We start from the raw sequence: 17663 nt of genomic DNA, 5'->3' as shown, positions 1-17663 counted from the left end.
TTTAAAGCTGCAATTTTCACTAGAAGAAAATCTGCTCATCCCATGATGGTCCTCGTTTAGGCAATATTAATTATAGTGTAACCCAGTTATATTTGGGAGTCCCAGTCTCTCCCTTCACATGCCTGGTTGAGACTGTGCCAACACACATTGGCAGGCATGGTCCACCATTGTCAACAGGGAATTCATAACCCCAAACAGCCTGCCCCCCCTCCACCCCACACAGAAAAGGAACTTTAACACCCTCCCGTCCGGCCGTTGTATATAAACGGCTGGACGGTGGCAGTGCAGGGGCGGGTGGTCGTTTATAAACGGCCTCCCTGCCCCCTGCTTGTGCGCGCTCTCTGGGAGCGCGCAGCACCACGATCCGGTGCCCGCTGTGTCCTCCGGACACAGTGGAACACCGATCGTCATACTGGACCTCTGTGTCAGGTCCCGATCATGTGATCACTGATTGACCAATCAGTGATCACATGCAGAATAGTAAGCAAGATGTCACTTCTGACATCATTGCTTGCTACGTGTGAAATCTGTGAATGATCACAGAGGTCACATGGTACAAGGCTATTCACAAAAGCCTTGTACCATGTGACAAGCTGTGGCCAATCACAGCTCACACAGTATTTCTCAATGGCTGCAAGAATGCAGCCAGAGAGAAAGAGAAATGATTGCTTTTACAGCCTTTATGGGTGTAAAAGCAATCAGTGTAAAAAAAAAAAAAAATCTTCATCACCCACCACAAGTAGTACACTGTCACCATGGTGACACTGTACTGCTAGGGTGACAGTATGTAAAAAAACCCCCATAAATAATATATAATATAATAAAAATATATAATATAAAAATAAAATAAAAATGTAAAACATATTTTTTTTAATTATAATTTTTGGTTATAAACTAATTTGGTTTATTTTTTTTTTTTTACTAAAAAGATAACTGAATAAATTTTGGCAAAGATTTATGATGAAATATTATTTATTTGCAAAATTTTATAAGAAAAACACTTTTTACAAAGTTTTTTGGACTTTTTCATTTATATAGCAAAAAAAAATAAAAATCCCAGCTGTGAATAAATAACACCAAAATAAAGCTTTATCTGTCTCAAAAATGCTAATAAATTCATATGGGTACAGTGTTGCATGACCGTGCAATTGTCATTCAAAGTGTGATAGCGCTGAAAGCTTAAAATTGGCCTGAACAGGAAGGGGGTAAAAGTGTCCGACCTTGAAGTGGTTAATTACATGCACGTAGTCCCATCAGCTGTGGCTACCATCAATTAAATTGGTTCACAGGGCACATCAGTTCAGCATCAGGAGCATAGGTCAGAGAGGGGACGATTTTTGGGATCAAGCGGAGTAATCCTTCTCCTATATAAATCCATCCTCCTGATGGATTGATATAGAAAAAAGATCCTGGAACTTTAATTTATTAATGGGAGCTGCAACATTGACAACTACTCTGGAAAATGAGTAAATAGCTCCTCTTTGCCCCTGGCCCCTGCTGTTAAATTGATGGGGCCTTGGAAACTTTCAATTCATTTCTGGAAGCTGTGGCTTGTGAGGTCAATGTGGATACATCCAAAAGTATTTAGAGAGTCCCCTCTCTGCCCCTGGGCCCCCTGCTGAACTGATCAGGCCTGGGCCTGGTACAGGAGGGCCTGCTCTACCCCCCCTAACAATGGCCCTGGTTGGCAATTATTTATGGTAAATAGTGTTTTAACACACAAACCCAGTTAGGATATAGATCTATTTTTATTTTCTGTTCCAAGCCCATAAATATACATTTTTTATTGATAAATAAAGACTTCAGATTATTCTATAGCATGTTACTTTTTTCAGTGGGTGGAAGTCAGAGTGCATTTGTTATCATGAATGTGTCAAAATCATTTATTCAGTATTGTATCTAGACTTGTTTTTATTTATGTTCTCATTGGACACACAGGATATAATCTGGCTGAATAATTTGTATGTACAGCGAATGCCATAGTAAGGAATATATCATCCAACTATAGTATTACAAACAGGCAGATCCTTTCAGCAGGGTCAGGAATCCTTTGGGTTGTTAATTTTCATCCAGAGTTCTGGTACTAAGGGACTTCATGGCTCTGAAAAAACAGAGGTTTGAAAAGTGAATGACAACTAATACAGATATATGCTCCCTCCACTGCTGGCTCTGGCTCCATGTACTCTGATGCTCTGGGATGGCGATGGCAGCCTGCAATTTGAGTTTGCTCAACCACCATTCCAGAGCACGAGGTTGTGGTCTACATCAGAGAGACCTGCAGGCTACAGGTTGAGCACCACTGTTTTAGATAATTTCTAATGTAAGATTCCAATGGCAGGTCATATCTAGAATAGTGTTTCCCAATCCTTTTTTAGTCAAGGCACTCTTCAAATTCTGCACAGTCTCAAGGCACCACATTCTTAAATGTAAAAAACTAAACTAAGTTTTACATAATGCAGCGACATCCACACATCCATTTATTCTTACAAAGCAAATACAACTTTTCACATTGGTATTGATTTGTATTCCAATGTTTCTTTTCTCTCTCAGTTGCTCTTCCTCACTCAGCTAATGTGAACCCAGTGCTGATGTAGAGAGGGGCACACAAGGATGCTGTGCCATTGCCCAATGTCCTTCCTATCAACCAATGATGTTATTGTTAGAAATTGAAAAAAAACCCTCTAGATGTGGGAGTTTAGAGGCACAAGTTGTACACATGTGTATATAAAACAATGAAAATCTTTATTGTACAAAATATAATAAAATCACATAACAGATGGTCAGCAGGTGTAGGTTTTACAGCAAACACCGTTTCTCATAAAAACTTTACACAAGTAGAAGGGCAGGACAGCTGATGCGTTTCAAGACAAACACTCTTTTTTGGTGGTGCCTGTGATAGAAATATATAGTTATATTGCTTATACAATCTAGTAAATATATAGGATACTGACCCTTCTGTGAGGTAATTTATGCAAAAACAACCGCCATATTAAAATATGAAAGTATAAATGTTGCCATCTCAATAAAAAGCCCCTCAGGATTGCGAAAATGCACACTGGGTGGCCCAAAAAAAGGGGCACAACCAAAGAATCTTGGATTTAATTGCTGGCAAATTATTATTATACAGTATTTATAAAGCGCCAATAGTTCGCTGAGCGCTGTACATTACAAAGGGGGACAGAACATGTGACAAAACAACAATACAATGCAAAACATGAGGGTATCGAGGTCCCTGCTCTTTCGAGCTTAAAATCTAGGAGGGAGGGGATGGTGGCACAGGAGGAGATAGCTGTGGGGGACGGGGTGGTAGGAAGAGTGGAGGAGGTTGGCAAGTTAGCAGGGGGTGGGGTAGGCTTCCCTGAAGAGGTGGGTTTTCAGAGTGCGCCTAAAGGAGAGGAGAGTAGGTGATAATCTGATGGGTTGGGGCAGGGAGTTCCAGAGGATGGGTGACACCCTGGAGAAGTCCTGGAAGCGGGCATGGGAGGAGGAGACCAGGGAACTAGAGAAAAGGAGGTCTTGTGAGGAGCGGAGTGTGCGTGCTGGGTGGTACTTGGATATTAGGTCAGTGATGTAGTTCGGGGCAGTATGGTGGACGGCTTTGTACATCAGTGTTAGGATTTTGAATTTGATCCGTTGCGCAATCGGAAGCCAGTGGAGGGATTGGCAGAGGGGGGTGGCGGAAATGGAGCGGTTGGAAAGGTGAATGAGTCTGGCAGCCGTATTCAGGATCGACTGAAGCGGGGATAGCCAGCGGTGAGGCAGGCCAGTAAGGAGGGAGTTGCAGTAATCGAGTCCTGTTATGATGAGGGAGTGGATGAGCTGTTTAGTGGTTTCTAGGGTTAGGAACGTGCGTATTTTGGCGATGTTGTGGAGGTGGAGTTTGCACGGGTTTGTTAAAGATTGGACTTGGGGCTGGTTTGATGGTGGCGTTGTTGGATGTGATGGAGAAGTCAATGGGGGGTGGTGTCTGGGCTGGGGGGAAGACAAGAAACTCGGTTTTGGAGAGGTTCAGTTTAAGAAAGTGGAGAGACATCCAGTCTGATATGTCGCTCAGTAGGTGTGTGATTCGGGCAGAGACTGAGGTGGTGAGGTGGGGGGTTGAGAGATAAATTTGTGTGTCGTCGGCATATAGATGGTAGTTGAAGCCGTGAGAGTGTATGAGTTGGCCAAGGGAGAAGGTGTAGATGGAGAAGAGAAGGGGCCTGAGGACGGAGCCTTGAGGGACCCCAACAGAGAGGGGGAGTGAGGGGGAGGTGGTAGCATTATAGGTAATGCTGAAAGAGCGTTGTGACAGGTAGGATGAGAGCCAGGAGAGAGCAGAATCTCTGAGGCCAAGGGAGTGTAGTTTTTTGAGGAGGAGGGGGTGGTCGACTGTGTCGAAGGCCGCAGAGAGGTCAAGGAGTAGGAGCACTGAATAGTGGCCATTAGCTTTGGTGGTTAGCAGGTCGTTGGAAAGTTTAAGTAAGGAAGTTTCGGTGGAGTGTAGGGGACGGAAGCCGGACTGTAGGGGATCGAGGAGGTTGTTGTCGTTGAGGTGAGAGCTTAGGCGGGTGTAGACTAGGCGCTCGAGGAGTTTGGATGTAAATGGGAGCAGGGAGATGGGTCTGAGGTTGTTCGGGTCATTGGGGTCCAGGGAGGGCTTTTTAAGTATGGCGGATGATGTGTGAATGTTTCAGAGGGGAGGGGAAAGTGCCGGAGGAGAGGGAGAGATTAAAGATGTGGGTGAGGGAGCGTAGAATGGACGGGGAGGGAGGTTGTAGGAGTTGTGAGGGGATAGGGTCGAGGGGGCAGGTGGTGAGGCGGGCATCAGAGAGGATCTTGGAGACTTCCTCAATGGTAGTAAGGTCAAAGGTGCGGAGTGTTGGGGGGGCTTCAGTATGAGGAATGTAGGGTGGGGTGAAAGTGGAGGTCAGAGCAGTGGAAGGGCCATGGTAGAGGGGTGATGAGGGGGTAGCTGAGTGAGGGGGAACGGGGTTGGAGGGAGTTTGAGCAGCGATGAAGTCCCTGAGGGTTATGTCAAGGGAGAGGGGGGATGAGGGGGTAGCTGTGTGAGAGGGGACGGGTTGAGAGGGCGTGTGAGTTGCGGTGATGTCCTTGCGAATTGTGTCAATCTTGTTTTTGAAGTGATTGGCAATCACAAGGGCGGTGAGTGAGGTGCTGGGTGGAGGTGGGGATGGCGAGAGTAGAGAGTTGAAGGTGGAGAAGAGTCGGCAAGGATTGGAGGAGAGGGCCTTGATGAGGGTCAGGAAGTAGGCTTGTTTGGCTGCGTGGAGGGAGGAGGTGTAGGTGTGGAAGGCAGATATGTAGCGGGTGAAGGCTTGTTGGGATTTGGTTTTGTGCCATAGTCGCTCCAGGGCACGACTGTGTCGTTTGAGGGTTTTGGTGTGATCAGTCTGCCAGGGCTGGAGCGGTCTGGGTCTGATGTTGCGTGTGGTTAAAGGCGCTAGTGAGTCAAGGGCTGTTGACAGTGCGTTGTTATAGGCAGTCATAGCCAAGTCGGGGCAGGACAGGGAAAGGATACTGTCATAGAGTTGATCAGTTGCAGAGTGGAGGGGGGCAGGGTTAAGGTTGCGGAGGTTACAGCTGGTAGCAGTGTGACATTTGGAGGGGTAGGCGTTGGAGGATGAGGAGATAGAGAATGTAATCAGGTAGTGGTCAGAGAGAGGGAAGGGGGTGTTAGTGAGGTTGTGGGGAGCGCAGCGGTTGGAGAAGACAAGATCAAGCATATTACCGTCAGAGTGGGTGGTGGATTGTATGCACTGTGCAAGTGCAAAGGAGGAGGTTAAGTGGAGGAGATGGGATGTGTCCGGGTTGTCGAGGTTGACAGGGATGTTGAAATCCCCAAGGATGATGGTGGGTAGCTCAGAGGAGAGGAAGAAGGGTAGCCAGGAGGAAAAGTCATCCAGGAAGTGGGATATGGATCCAGGAGGCCGGTATATCACAGCAATCTTCAGGAGGGTTGGAGAGAATAGTCGGACGCAGTGGGCCTCAAAGGAGGAGAAGGATAGAGAGGGGGGGTTTTGGAGGACTCGGAAGGTGCTCTGTGGTGACAGGAGCAGACCAACCCCACCACCTTTACGACCGTTGGGCCTGGGTGAGTGGGTCCAGGTGAGACCTCCGTAGAAGAGTGCAGCAGGGGAGGTAGAGTCAGTGGCCTGGATCCAGGTTTCCGTGATCGCTAGGAGGTTGAGGGAGTGGGAAACAAAGAGGTCGTGGATGGCGGTAAGCTTGTTGCACACCGATCGGGCGTTCAGGAGTGCACATGAAAACGGGGGGGAGATTTTAGGGAGCAGGGGGACAGATACTAAGTTGGGGGGGTTGCAGCAGGATGTGGAGGCGGGAGGGTGTTGTGTGGGTGAGGGAGGTGGTGGAGGGCCAGGATTCGGGGAGATGTCCCCCGCGGTTAGGAGGAGGAGAAGGGTGAGAAAGGTGGCATGGGAGCGGGATGTGCAGGAGCGTGAGAAACTAATAGTGGAAGTGTTCGGGTCAGTGGGAGAGTGCAGTAATAGGAGGAGGTGGTGGGTGCCGTAGAGGGATGAAGGAAGCAGTGAGGACACAATATACAATTGTTTGGGAGGAGCAGAGGGATATAGTGAATGGATTTTGGGAACGGAGGAGAGGAAAATGAGAAGGAGTGGAAGAGGCATTTTGGGTAGGTGCCCGGGAGGGTGGATAGGAGTGGTCACAAATCACATAAAAAAGAGGTATAAGCAAATGTAAGGTGCTAGGGTAATGTGTCTATATAGTTCTTTTAATACTTCAGAGGGAGCAAAAAGCAAAATATATAGAACTTAGTGAAAAGACCAGACAGATGATAAGCTGAATGAAACACGTATTCCATGCAGTCAGGCTCCCCATATATGAATTGACAAATATATAGGACACTACTGCAACACAAAGTATATATACATCAGTGCAAAAAGAGATTTAAATCAAAAGGGGTCCATCTAATGTTGTAGATATCAAAAGAGATTAACATGAAAGCTTTTGTGTCCAGTTAAACAAAGAAGATGGATGGATACCTGGTCTGCTTGGATATTCAGTTAGTCCAATTCTGGTACAGCTGCATAGTTACATAGTTATAGTTAGTCTGACTGAAAAAAGACAAAAGTCCATCCAGTTCAACCATAAAAACAAAAACAAAAAAAAGTTATAATCCTACACCCACAGTTGATCCAGAGGAAGGCAAAAACCCCAGCAAAGCATGATCCAATTTGCTCCTGCAGGGGAAAAAATTCCTTCCTGACCCCCTGAGAGGCCATCGGATATTCCCTGGATCAACTTTACCTATAAATGTTAGCTGCAAAGCCTAAGTTCTCAATTGCGCTTTATAAAGGCAGCAAAGGATTGAAAATTTACCAATTAGCTGGCAAGGTCTGGGACCACAATGTCCTCAGCCTATCGGTGACCATACCACCTCCCGGCCCAAGGATGCGCAGTGTAGCCATGTCCATCGGTCGTGATAATGCCACGTGCCATCTGGCCACCAGCACAGAAATTGGCCAGTTAGGATAGATGGAACCAGAATGAGGCCTGGATAACCTAGCCTCATTGAGGATGGTGCACAAAACGATCCCATCTTGAGACCTGGCCAATGAAGGCCGCCGATTGTACCTCTTTTTTATGTGATTTGGCAGCAATTATATTCAAGACACTTGGGCTGTGCCCCTTTTTCTAGTCACCCCAGTGAGTGTTGACTCACAGTGTGCATTTTCACAGTCCAGAGAGTTTTTTTTTTTATTCAGATGGCGACAGTTAATACTTTCATATTTTAACATGGTGTTGTTTTTGCATCAATTACCTCACAGAAGGGTCAATATCATACATAATATAGAAATGTGTTAAATTTTGACCATTTAATTACCAGATTATATATGCAATATATTTATAAATATGTTTATATCACAGCCACCTCTGAAAAAGAGACTTTTTGTCTCAAAACACATCAGATGTCCTTCTCTTCTACTTGTGGCCATTTATTATGTGACTTTATTATATTTTGTACGATAAAGATTTTCATTGTTTTGTATACACGGGTATACAACTTGTGTCTCTAAAGTCCCACATCCAGGGTTTTTGTTTTCAATTTCCATTTAACTTAGGGATGATGTCACTGTCCAGCACCGCACCAACACTTACCCAATAATGTCATTGTTAAGATGCCGGCAACTAGAAGGTTGTATTGGTAGAAAATCTGTGGCTTTATGTTTCTAAAAGGCAGGTTTGATCCACCCGCTGGCTTGTATACAATTGCTGGGGAATTTTTAAGTATTTTTCCAAGGCACCTCTGAATAACCCTGAAGGCACCCTGCTTGAAAAAGGCTGATCTGGGAGTCTACCAGGAACATATACTATAGAGGTAGTGAGAGCTTTTAGTGATAGGAAACGTTACAATACTAAGGCTCTGTTTACACTTGGCGTGCATGTTTTTTGCGTGTTTAGGCGCAATGTGTTTGGGGCAACACATACATTTCAATGGTCTGTCCTATGCATGACATCACACAAAAGCAGTGTGGACTCCTTTTTATTTTTTTAAATCACATTGCACTACAATGCATAGTAATAAATTAGCATGTGTAGAAGTGCAATTTAGCACATGTGCATTGGCTGGTGCCATTAGGAATGAGTTGCATTGCATAATACCTGTTGGAACATAGCGTGTTTTCATTCATTGCAGGAACGCATGCAACATTGCACATGTTTTCACGTTGAGTATGAATGTCTCCTTAGGGGTGGAGAGAATATGCTGCAAAACATTATTATACAACATATAATTGGAAAGGTTATATTTCAAAATATTAGAATGTTGATGAAGAGGGAGGGAAGGAGGAAGGCAAAATCTAATCAGATTGAAGTGAAAAATTTGAAAACGTGACCTAACACTGAACTCCCTCCCCTGGCAATCTTGAGCTGTCAGGGCTCCCACAAGCTGCTCCACTGGTCAGGGATTTGGAATCCCTGCCTCTTTCTCTCATCCAGCGCTGCAAGGATGAACCAGATGGATTCTGATTGGTCAGCGCTGTCACATGGACAGCGCTGACCAATCAGAGCCCATCGGGCCTGTCCTTGCATTGCTGGATGGAGAGCTAGAATCGTGGGAGGGAAGGTGGTCCGATATTAGGTCACCCTTACAGATTTTCTTTTAAGGTGCACCAACACATTAAGCTTCATCTTTAGTTTTCTCGATTATTTTTATAGTAAATTTCTCTAGTTGCGTGTTTACATTACTAATACTTTACGACTCTGTTTACACTAGTGCGATTTCAGATGCGACTTGAGTTGCACAAAATCACATGACAATGGAAATCACATTGTTTTCAATGATGACATTCACATCAATGTAACTCAGTGTAGCAAGTAAATAAAACTTCCCAGTAATGCTATTACTAGGCTGCAGCTAGGGAGAGCTCTAATGATTTGTAGTGTGTTTTCAGTAGACTAATACCAACAAGCTCACATTAAACTTGGAATGAGAAAGTGAGCAACATGTGTTTTGTGATCTCCTCTTGATACAGGTTGATCCCACTTTGTTTATGCTAACTTTGTTCAGTGTTGTATTTGTTCTGACATTCACTTTCTCTGTTTAGTATTCTATATGTTAGTAATGGTAACTCTCTAATATAAATTGATTTGCTTTTCCATGTCGCCTGTGCCACTATAAAGAAAGTAATTATCTGTATAATGTGATCCTTTTCTCTTTAACACATTCAACTCTGAAAAAGTAAGTGAGCAACATGTGTTTTGCACTCTCCTCTTGATATAGATACTGCAGGCTGCATCTTTCTCATACCTCACACTCAGATCAATGATAATCATGTAACATTAGCATGGTGTGATTCTGGAAAAGGTTCCTGTACTATTTTGCTGTGATTGCAGTGCAGTTTTAGATCCATAGAATATGCAAACCACATCCAAGTTGCACTGAAAAATGAGACAAAAATTGTATTGCAGCAGAGTGAATCTAGCCTAATAAAGGGTAAATTAAATCAAAGGAGTTCTGGTAACTCAGGAACATATTATACAGTACTGTATTCCTGTCCATTAAAGTGGAAGTAAATCCTTCAAAAAGGCTTACCTGTAGGTACTGTAAATATCTCCTAAATGTGCAATGTTTAGGAGAGATTTACTGCAGCAGCATGAGCACTGCTTCGAATGCATGGGAGTGACGTCATTGCGGCTCAGCCAGTCAAACAGCTGCTGTCCACGAACAAGGAAGGAAGACCGGGTGGAAGCATCGGGGAGCCGTGACAGCACTCTGCTGGAGGGCTTTGTTTTCAGGTAAGTATTTTATAATGTGCTAGTATGCGATGCACATTATGCTTTTAACTTGCAGGGAGAAGTTGTTTTAAATTTTTTTTGCAGTTTACTACCACTTTAACCAGCATGCTAACACATAAGAAGTAGTAGGCTCTATCCATTCCTGTTATTCTCACCGTTTTTGTTTTTTGTGTCTTTTGACGGATACACTTATTGTGGTAATGACGAATACTAAAAAGAGAATTCCCACTACAGCAGCCAGTCCAACCGTTGCCTGGAAAATTACATTGGGCAAACCATATACTGTGGCATCTGGAAACAAAGTATTTAAACAAATGAAAATTCGGATTAGATAACACAATATTATTACCATCTGCAATTTAAAAAAAAAAGTTTTATTGTAAAGGCAAATGCAGAAAACACATCTGGCCAATGGTTTTGAATTTAGTATGGTCCCCTGCAGAAAACAGGGGTGTGCAAAATTGAGCGCTAATTGGCAAGCTGCTGTATACACCAAAAAGGCACCAAATCAACCTTTTGAGACCAAATATCAAAATAGGGTGCAGCGCTAAATACTATACAACTTCAAAATACAATAGAATGCAATAATACAAATATAATACAAAATCATAAGTCCATAAATTGGTCATCAATAATCATATATCAAGAAGTGCCACTATTAGTGATGTAATGGTATAAAGTGACAAAGTGCAAATAATTCTCAGGGTGGTCAAAGGTGTAATTATAGTGACAGAGTTCTCTTATAACAGGTAGACATGAAGTCTCAGATGAGGGTGATCCTCTAAAGATTCTTCTGGTGATAATCAAAATAAAATAAAATTACGCACTCACAGGATACGCAATAATGTTGCGCATTTGAGAACATAAATATCTTATTTGGTCAGCTCGATCATATTATGGACATCTATCCCTGGTATGGACTCCCTTCTCCGTCTTCAATAGTGATGTAGCACCTCACACCTCTTCTTATGATAGGCTCTGTGGGTGGTAAGGCTCAAACAAGAGCCCCCTTTTGCTGCTGGGAAGAAATAACTGCTCCTTTCACCAGACTCCCTTGGTCCCAAGGTATTCATTCCCTTGGAATTTAAAAAAATTTTTTTGTTGAACATTGAATCTTATTGTATTCAACTGTTTCTATTAAATACCGATGAACAAAAATATACTCCTAAAGTGGTAAAAGGTAAAGTGGCATTCAACCCAAAAACAAAAAAATATGTCTCAGCTCACCAATCCTTAAATATGGTTAATTTAGTTTTCCTTCTTTTTTTATTTCACCTCGTTGATCTGAGCAGTAACACACTTCCTGTCTTAGGGTGTCTCTACTGTGAATAGAGAGACACCTTTGGACAGCAGCATTGTCAAACTGGGGAGTGGGTAGTGTTAGATTCACTAACAGATTTCGATGGACTTAACAAATTGAAGCTGAACCTCAGCTAACACATTTTAAACAGTTAAAACCACAGGTTTTTTTTTCATTTTGGGATAAAGATTTTACGTAAATGAATAAAAACTTGATCATTGTAAGCACCCCTGTCAGTGGTGAATGATTTGTCTCAACCATCTAACTGCTACTTTTGTTGAACAGCTTGGTCTGTTTGTCAAGGTCCTACCTTTCCTCAGGGCTTGTGCTGCTCCATGTGCTGCCATCCATCTTTGGTGTCTGCAAAGCATTGTGGGATCCTTTATGCTTTCAGCCCTCTGCGGCTCCTCCCAGGAGGTGGCAGCTTATCACATTTAAGTCTGCTGTTCGCAGCTCTCCATTGCATTCGTGTCCTGTCTGTTGCACAGCAGCAAGCTCCTGTTCAGTTTACTCCTTGCTCTCCTGGATACCGACTCGGCTTTGGCAAAGACTCCTCCTGGCTACTGACCCCGGCTCTGGCGACCATTCCTCCTGGCTTCTGACCCCGGCTCTGGCGACCATTCTTCCTGGCTTCTGACCCCGGCTCTGGCGACCATTCCTCCTGGCTTCTGACCGCAGCTTTGGCTACGATTCCCGCTGGTTCTTTTGCTGTCGGACTTGCATAGACTCTTACCTTGTTTTTGTGTAAATAAACCTACCTTTAATTGCACCTCCTTGTGTGTCTGGCTCCTCGCTCCCTGACACTACACGAATGCCATGAATCCTGATGGTGCAGGTATGCCCTCGCTCCCTATGTTGGTTGCCAGACTTGATCAGCAGGATCTCTTGTTGGATTAGTTCGCTCAGGCGTTGCAGACGCTGCTTGCACACACAGCGCACCTTGCTTCTGGTGCAATTAGGCCGGTTGTCACTCCTGTGGTCGCTCCCGCTGCTGCTCCGGTTGTTGCGCCTACCTCTGCATCTGCTGCTGCACCTGCAGTGCCCAGAGGTATGACTGGTTCAGCCCCCCTTCCACAGCGTTTTGGGGGTGAGCCGAGTCAGTGTCGGGGTTTCCTTAACCAAGTGGGCATATATTTTGAGTTGATACCCCACGCTTTTCCTACTGAGAGGTCAAAGGTGGGCTTCCTAATCTCGCTGCTCTTGGACAAGGCCTTGGTGTCAAGGTCCTACCTTTTCCCTGAGGTTATGTTACTCCATGTGCTGGCGTCCATCTTGGATTCTGCTGTGCATGATGGGAATCCTTTTATGCCTTCAGGTCTCTGTGGTCCATCCCCAGAGGGGTGTGGCTGATGACATATAAGCCTGTGGCCCGCACATGCTCTTTGCACTTGTGTCTTGTGTCTTTGTGTTGCTATTACTCTGTTCTGACTCTCGTGACTCTCCTGGTATCTGATTCGGCTTGTGACTTGACTATTCTTTGTATTCTCCCTTGATCTGACCCTCTGTTGCTGAACCCGGCTCGTGACCTGTAATTCTTGTCTGCTGTCCTGTACTGTTTTGTCCTGTTGTTGTTGACCCGGCTTGTCTGACTACTCTTTTGTCTCTTCCACCAGCTACATGCCATTGGCGGCGGCCATTACCGCAGCTGAGGTGTCTCGGGGGCCGCGACCTGGTTCCTGGCTGCGTCAAGTCCATCCCCACCATCAGGGGCCCTGGTGAAGGGCAGCCTGGGACTTAGACTCCGCGCCCTGAGGGACTTCGGTCTGTGGGTAGTGGTTGTCGTCAGCCAGTGCGTTACATTGTTAGGCCTGCCTGTCCGTTCCTCGGCCCCTGCCCTGACATTTGGCCTGGGCAAATCCCTTATGGGAGAATGATAACCCTGTGATTCACGAGTTTGCCGGTTTTGTTGCCTCCTTCCATAGGGTATTCGATGTGCCTGCTCATTCCGCCTCTGCTGCCAAGCTGCTCATGTCCATGCATCAGGGTTCACGGACCATTGCCGAGTACGCCATAGAATTTCGTACCCTGGCAGCAGAGGTGGGTTGGAACAATGGGGCTCTGGTGGCTGCTTTCTCTCATGGTCTCTCAGATGTGTTGAAGGATGAGATTGCAGCCAAAGAACTGCCTGTGGAGCTCGAAGCACTCATTTCCTTCCTAATCCTGATTGACACCAGGCTCAGGGAGAGGCTTTCACTTAAGGAGTGTCTGCGGAGGCCTTCTAACCGATTGGCGCCTACGTTTTCTGTCCCACCCATTCCTCCCTCTCCTCCCACACCTCCTGGGGATGGCTTGTCTGGCGGTGAGCCCATGCAGCTGGGGTTTGCTCGCCTTTCCGAGGGGGAGCAGGCCTCTCGGCGTCGGGAGGGTCGCTGCCTGTACTGTGGTCTCGGTGGGCATTTTTGGCAGTCCTGTCCGGTCCGTCCGGGAAACGCTCGCACCTGAGATCCTGTCGGGGGCAGATCTTGGGTGAAGTCTCCTCGTCCCCGGTGTCCCGCAAAGATAAACCGCTAATCACCGTTGTCCTCTCTTGGGCGGAACGGGTGACGGCCCAGGCGTTGGTAGACTCTGGTGCTGGCGGGTTGTTTATGGAAAGCTCATTTGCTGCCCAGTACTCCATTCCTCTGCAGGCTCGAGTTACTCCATTGGTTCTCAAGGCGATAGATGGCAGGCCCCTGCAACCGCCGCAGGTTACCCACGAGACCCTGCCGGTTGAAGTAGCTATTGGGGCTGTTCACAGGGAGTTGGCCTGTTTCCAGGTAATTTCTTCTCCGCACTACATGGTTTTGGGATATCCCTGGCTTCAGAAGCACAATCCGACCTTTAATTGGCGGTCGGCCGAGATTCTCTCGTGGTCTCCACAGTGTGGGGCCGGTTGCATCCGTGGACCTGTTAAGGTGTTGTGTGCCTCCTCGGACTCTGTGTTGCCCACTGACTATGGGGAGTACCTGGACGTGTTTGACAAGGTGCGCGCTGGTGCTCTGCCTCCTCATCGTCCAAACGATTGTGCCATAGCATTGCAACCCGGTGCCACTCCTCCTTGTGGCAGGGTATATCCTCTTTCGGTTGCGGAGAATCAGGCCATGGAGGAGTACGTTGCAGGTGCGCTTTCCCGGGGGAACATTCGCAAGTCTACTTCTCCAGCAGGAGCTGGCTTTTTCTTTGTGAAAAAGAAGGGTGGTGAATTGAGGCCTTGCATTGATTATAGGGGTCTCAATCGAATCACGATTAAGAATGCTTACCCAATTCCGTTGATTACCGAGTTGTTCGACCGCCTCAAGGGAGCAACGGTCTTTACTAAACTCGACCTTAGGGCTGCGTACAACCTCGTACGGATCAAGGAGGGCGACGAGTGGAAGACCGCGTTCAACACCAGAACCGGCCACTATGAATCCCTGGTTATGCCCTTCAGGTTGTGTAACACGCCCGCGGTCTTTCAGGAGTTCATTAATGATGTCTTTCATGACTTGTTGCAGCAGTGCGTGGTGGTTTACTTGGACGACATCCTGGTATACTCTGCGTCTATGGAGTCTCAAATCCAGAATGTCAAGCGGGTGCTGCAACGGTTACGTGAGAACGAGCTTTTCTCTAAGCTTGAGAAGTGTGAATTTCACCGATCCCAGGTTGCCTTTTTAGGCTACATCATTTCCGCTGTGGGATTTTCCATGGACCCTCAGAAGGTTTCGGCGGTTCTGCAGTGGCCTCGTCCCAGTGGTCTTCGGTCCATTCAGCGCTTTTTGGGATTCACCAACTATTATCGGACGTTTATCAGGAAATTCTCCACGCAGGCCAAGCCTCTCTCAGATCTGACCAAGAAGGGCAGTAATCCAGTCATCCGAGGCCATCTTAGCTTTTGAAGCTCTGAAATCTGCCTTTGCTTCGGCTCCGATACTGTCTCATCCCAATCCTGGGTTGCCCTTTGTCCTCGAGGTTGATGCATCTGAGACAGGAGTAGGCGCCCTCCTGTCTCAGCGTCGGTCGCCCGATGGACCCCTACTTCCCTGTGGGTTCTACTCCAGGAAGCTTTCCTCCGCAGAATGCAACTACCAGATTGGAGACAGGGAATTGTTGGCCATTATTCAGGCTCTCAAGGAATGGAGGCACCTGCTCGAGGGTTCTGCGGTTCCAGTTCTCATTCTCACTGACTACAAGAACCTGACGTATCTCTCGGAGGCTAAGAGGTTGACGCCCCGTCAGGCCAGATGGGCTCTGTTCTTGTCGCGTTTTAACTATGTGGTCTCCTATTTGGCTGGCTCCAAGAATGTCAGGGCTGATGCCTTGTCGAGGCAATACTCTGAGCTCTCCAGGAAGTACTCTGATCCGACCTCGGTCCTGCCTCCGGATCAGATCCTGGCTGCCATTCATACCAACCTGACCTTTCCCCTTGGGGAGCAGATTTTGGCGGCTCAAACTGATGCTCCCTCTGAGAGACCAGCTGGCAGATGTTTCATACCTGAGGGATTGCGCACCCGCCTGCTGCGTACCTACCATAATTCCAAGACTGACGGTCATCCGGGGAGGAACCAGTTGTCCTGGGTCGTTTCTCGTCTATTCTGGTGGCCATCTCTCCGTTCCGACATCGCCTCATATGTAGCGGCATGTTCTGTCTGTGCCCAGAATAAATCTGCTCGGCATCTTCCATTGGGCATTCTGCAACCCATTCCCAATGAACAATTCCTTCGCTGCTATATCTCAGACCATCAAGACAATTGGGTCGATCTCCTGCCATGGGCAGAGTTTGCGAAGAACTCGGCTGTCAACTCCTCCTCTGGGATGTATCCCTTCATGGCCAACTATGGGTTCCAACCCGCTGTATTGCCTGAGTTGTTCTCACCATAGGACATTCCGGCTGTGGATAACCATCTTTCTGCCCTGCGTTCTTCGTGGGGGCAGATCCAGAGGTCCTTGAAGGACTCAGCACAGCGCCAGAAGCTCCAGGCTGATCGTAGATGGTTGCCCGCTCCTTCATACCAGGTTGGAGATCAGGTCTGGTTGTCCACTCGTAACCTCAATCTTCGGGTGCCCGCACCGATACTGGCTCCCCGTTTTGTTGGTTCTTTCCACATCCTCCGCAGGGTAAACCCAGTTGCCTATGCCCTTGCTCTTCCTCCTGGGATGCGTATCTCCAATGTCTTCCACGTATCCCTGTTGAAGCCTCTGGTCTGCAATTGCTTTACTGCCTCACTGCCTTCGCCCCATCCTATCTGGGTTGACAGTCATGAGGAGTATGAGGTGAGCCACATCATGGACTCTCGGTTGGTCCACGGTCGGGTGCAGTTCCTGGTCCATTGGTGTGGTTATGGTCCCGAGGAGCGTTCCTGGGTTCCTTCCGCGGATGTTCATGCTCCTGCCCTCCTCCGCGCTTTTCACGCCCGCTTTCCCCAGAAGCCTTATGTTGAGCCGTGGATGGGGAGGGGCCCTTGAGGAAGAGGTACTGTCAAGGTCCTACCTTTCCTCAGGGCTTGTGCTGCTCCATGTGCTGGCATCTATCTTAGGTGTCTGCAAAGCATTGTGGGATCCTTTATGCTTTCAGCCCTCTGTGGCTCCTCCCAGGAGGTGGCGGCTTATCACATTTAAGTCTGCTGTTTGCAGCTGTCCATTGCATTCGTGTCCTGTCTGTTGCACAGCAGAAAGCTCCTGTTCAGTTTACTCCTTGCTCTTCTGGATACCGACTCGGCTTTGGCAAAGACTCCTCCTGGCTTCTGACCCCGGCTCTGGCGACCATTCCTCCTGGCTTCTGACCCCGGCTCTGGCGACCATTCCTCCTGGCTTCTGACCCCGGCTCTGGCGACTATTCCTCCTGGCTTCTGACCCCGGCTCTGGCGACCATTCTTCCTGGCTTCTGACCCCGGTTTTGGCTACGATTCCCACTGGTTCTTTTGCTGTCAAACTTGCATAGACTCTTACCTTGTTTTTGTGTAAATAAACCTACCTTCAATTGTGTCTGGCTCCTCGCTCCCCGACACTGTTAAAAGAAGTTGAAAAATAACAGTTTTACTGGCTGGATCACCAGATGAATTTAAAAAAGCCTAAAAAAGAAAAACTTATGTAGCCACCACATCTATGAATTGGCAAACTGCAGTATTAT

The 17663-nt window shown here is 46.8% G+C and overlaps 1 protein-coding gene across 1 annotated transcript in view; it reads right to left on the bottom strand.

The window, feature by feature from the left end:
• Window positions 1–1729: 1729 nt before the first annotated feature.
• ENPP7 (ectonucleotide pyrophosphatase/phosphodiesterase 7) overlaps window positions 1730–17663 on the bottom strand; it is a 98558-nt gene continuing 82624 nt past the window's right edge. The window contains exons 5-7 of the mRNA XM_089668702.1: window positions 17508–17540; window positions 10434–10569; window positions 1730–2101 (exon numbers count right to left, since the gene is read on the bottom strand). Coding sequence (XP_089524828.1) covers window positions 2059–2101; window positions 10434–10569; window positions 17508–17540 — 212 coding nt within the window. The 3' untranslated portion in view covers window positions 1730–2058. The remainder of the gene's footprint in view (window positions 2102–10433; window positions 10570–17507; window positions 17541–17663) is intronic.

Source organism: Staurois parvus, unplaced genomic scaffold (genome assembly GCF_062004578.1).
Source record: "Staurois parvus isolate SC_StPar_1 unplaced genomic scaffold, SC_StPar_1.0 ptg000008l, whole genome shotgun sequence".
NCBI classification, from domain to species: Eukaryota; Metazoa; Chordata; class Amphibia; order Anura; family Ranidae; genus Staurois; species Staurois parvus.
Note: the sequence above shows the minus strand (reverse complement) of the source record. Positions and strands in the feature narration are given on the sequence as shown.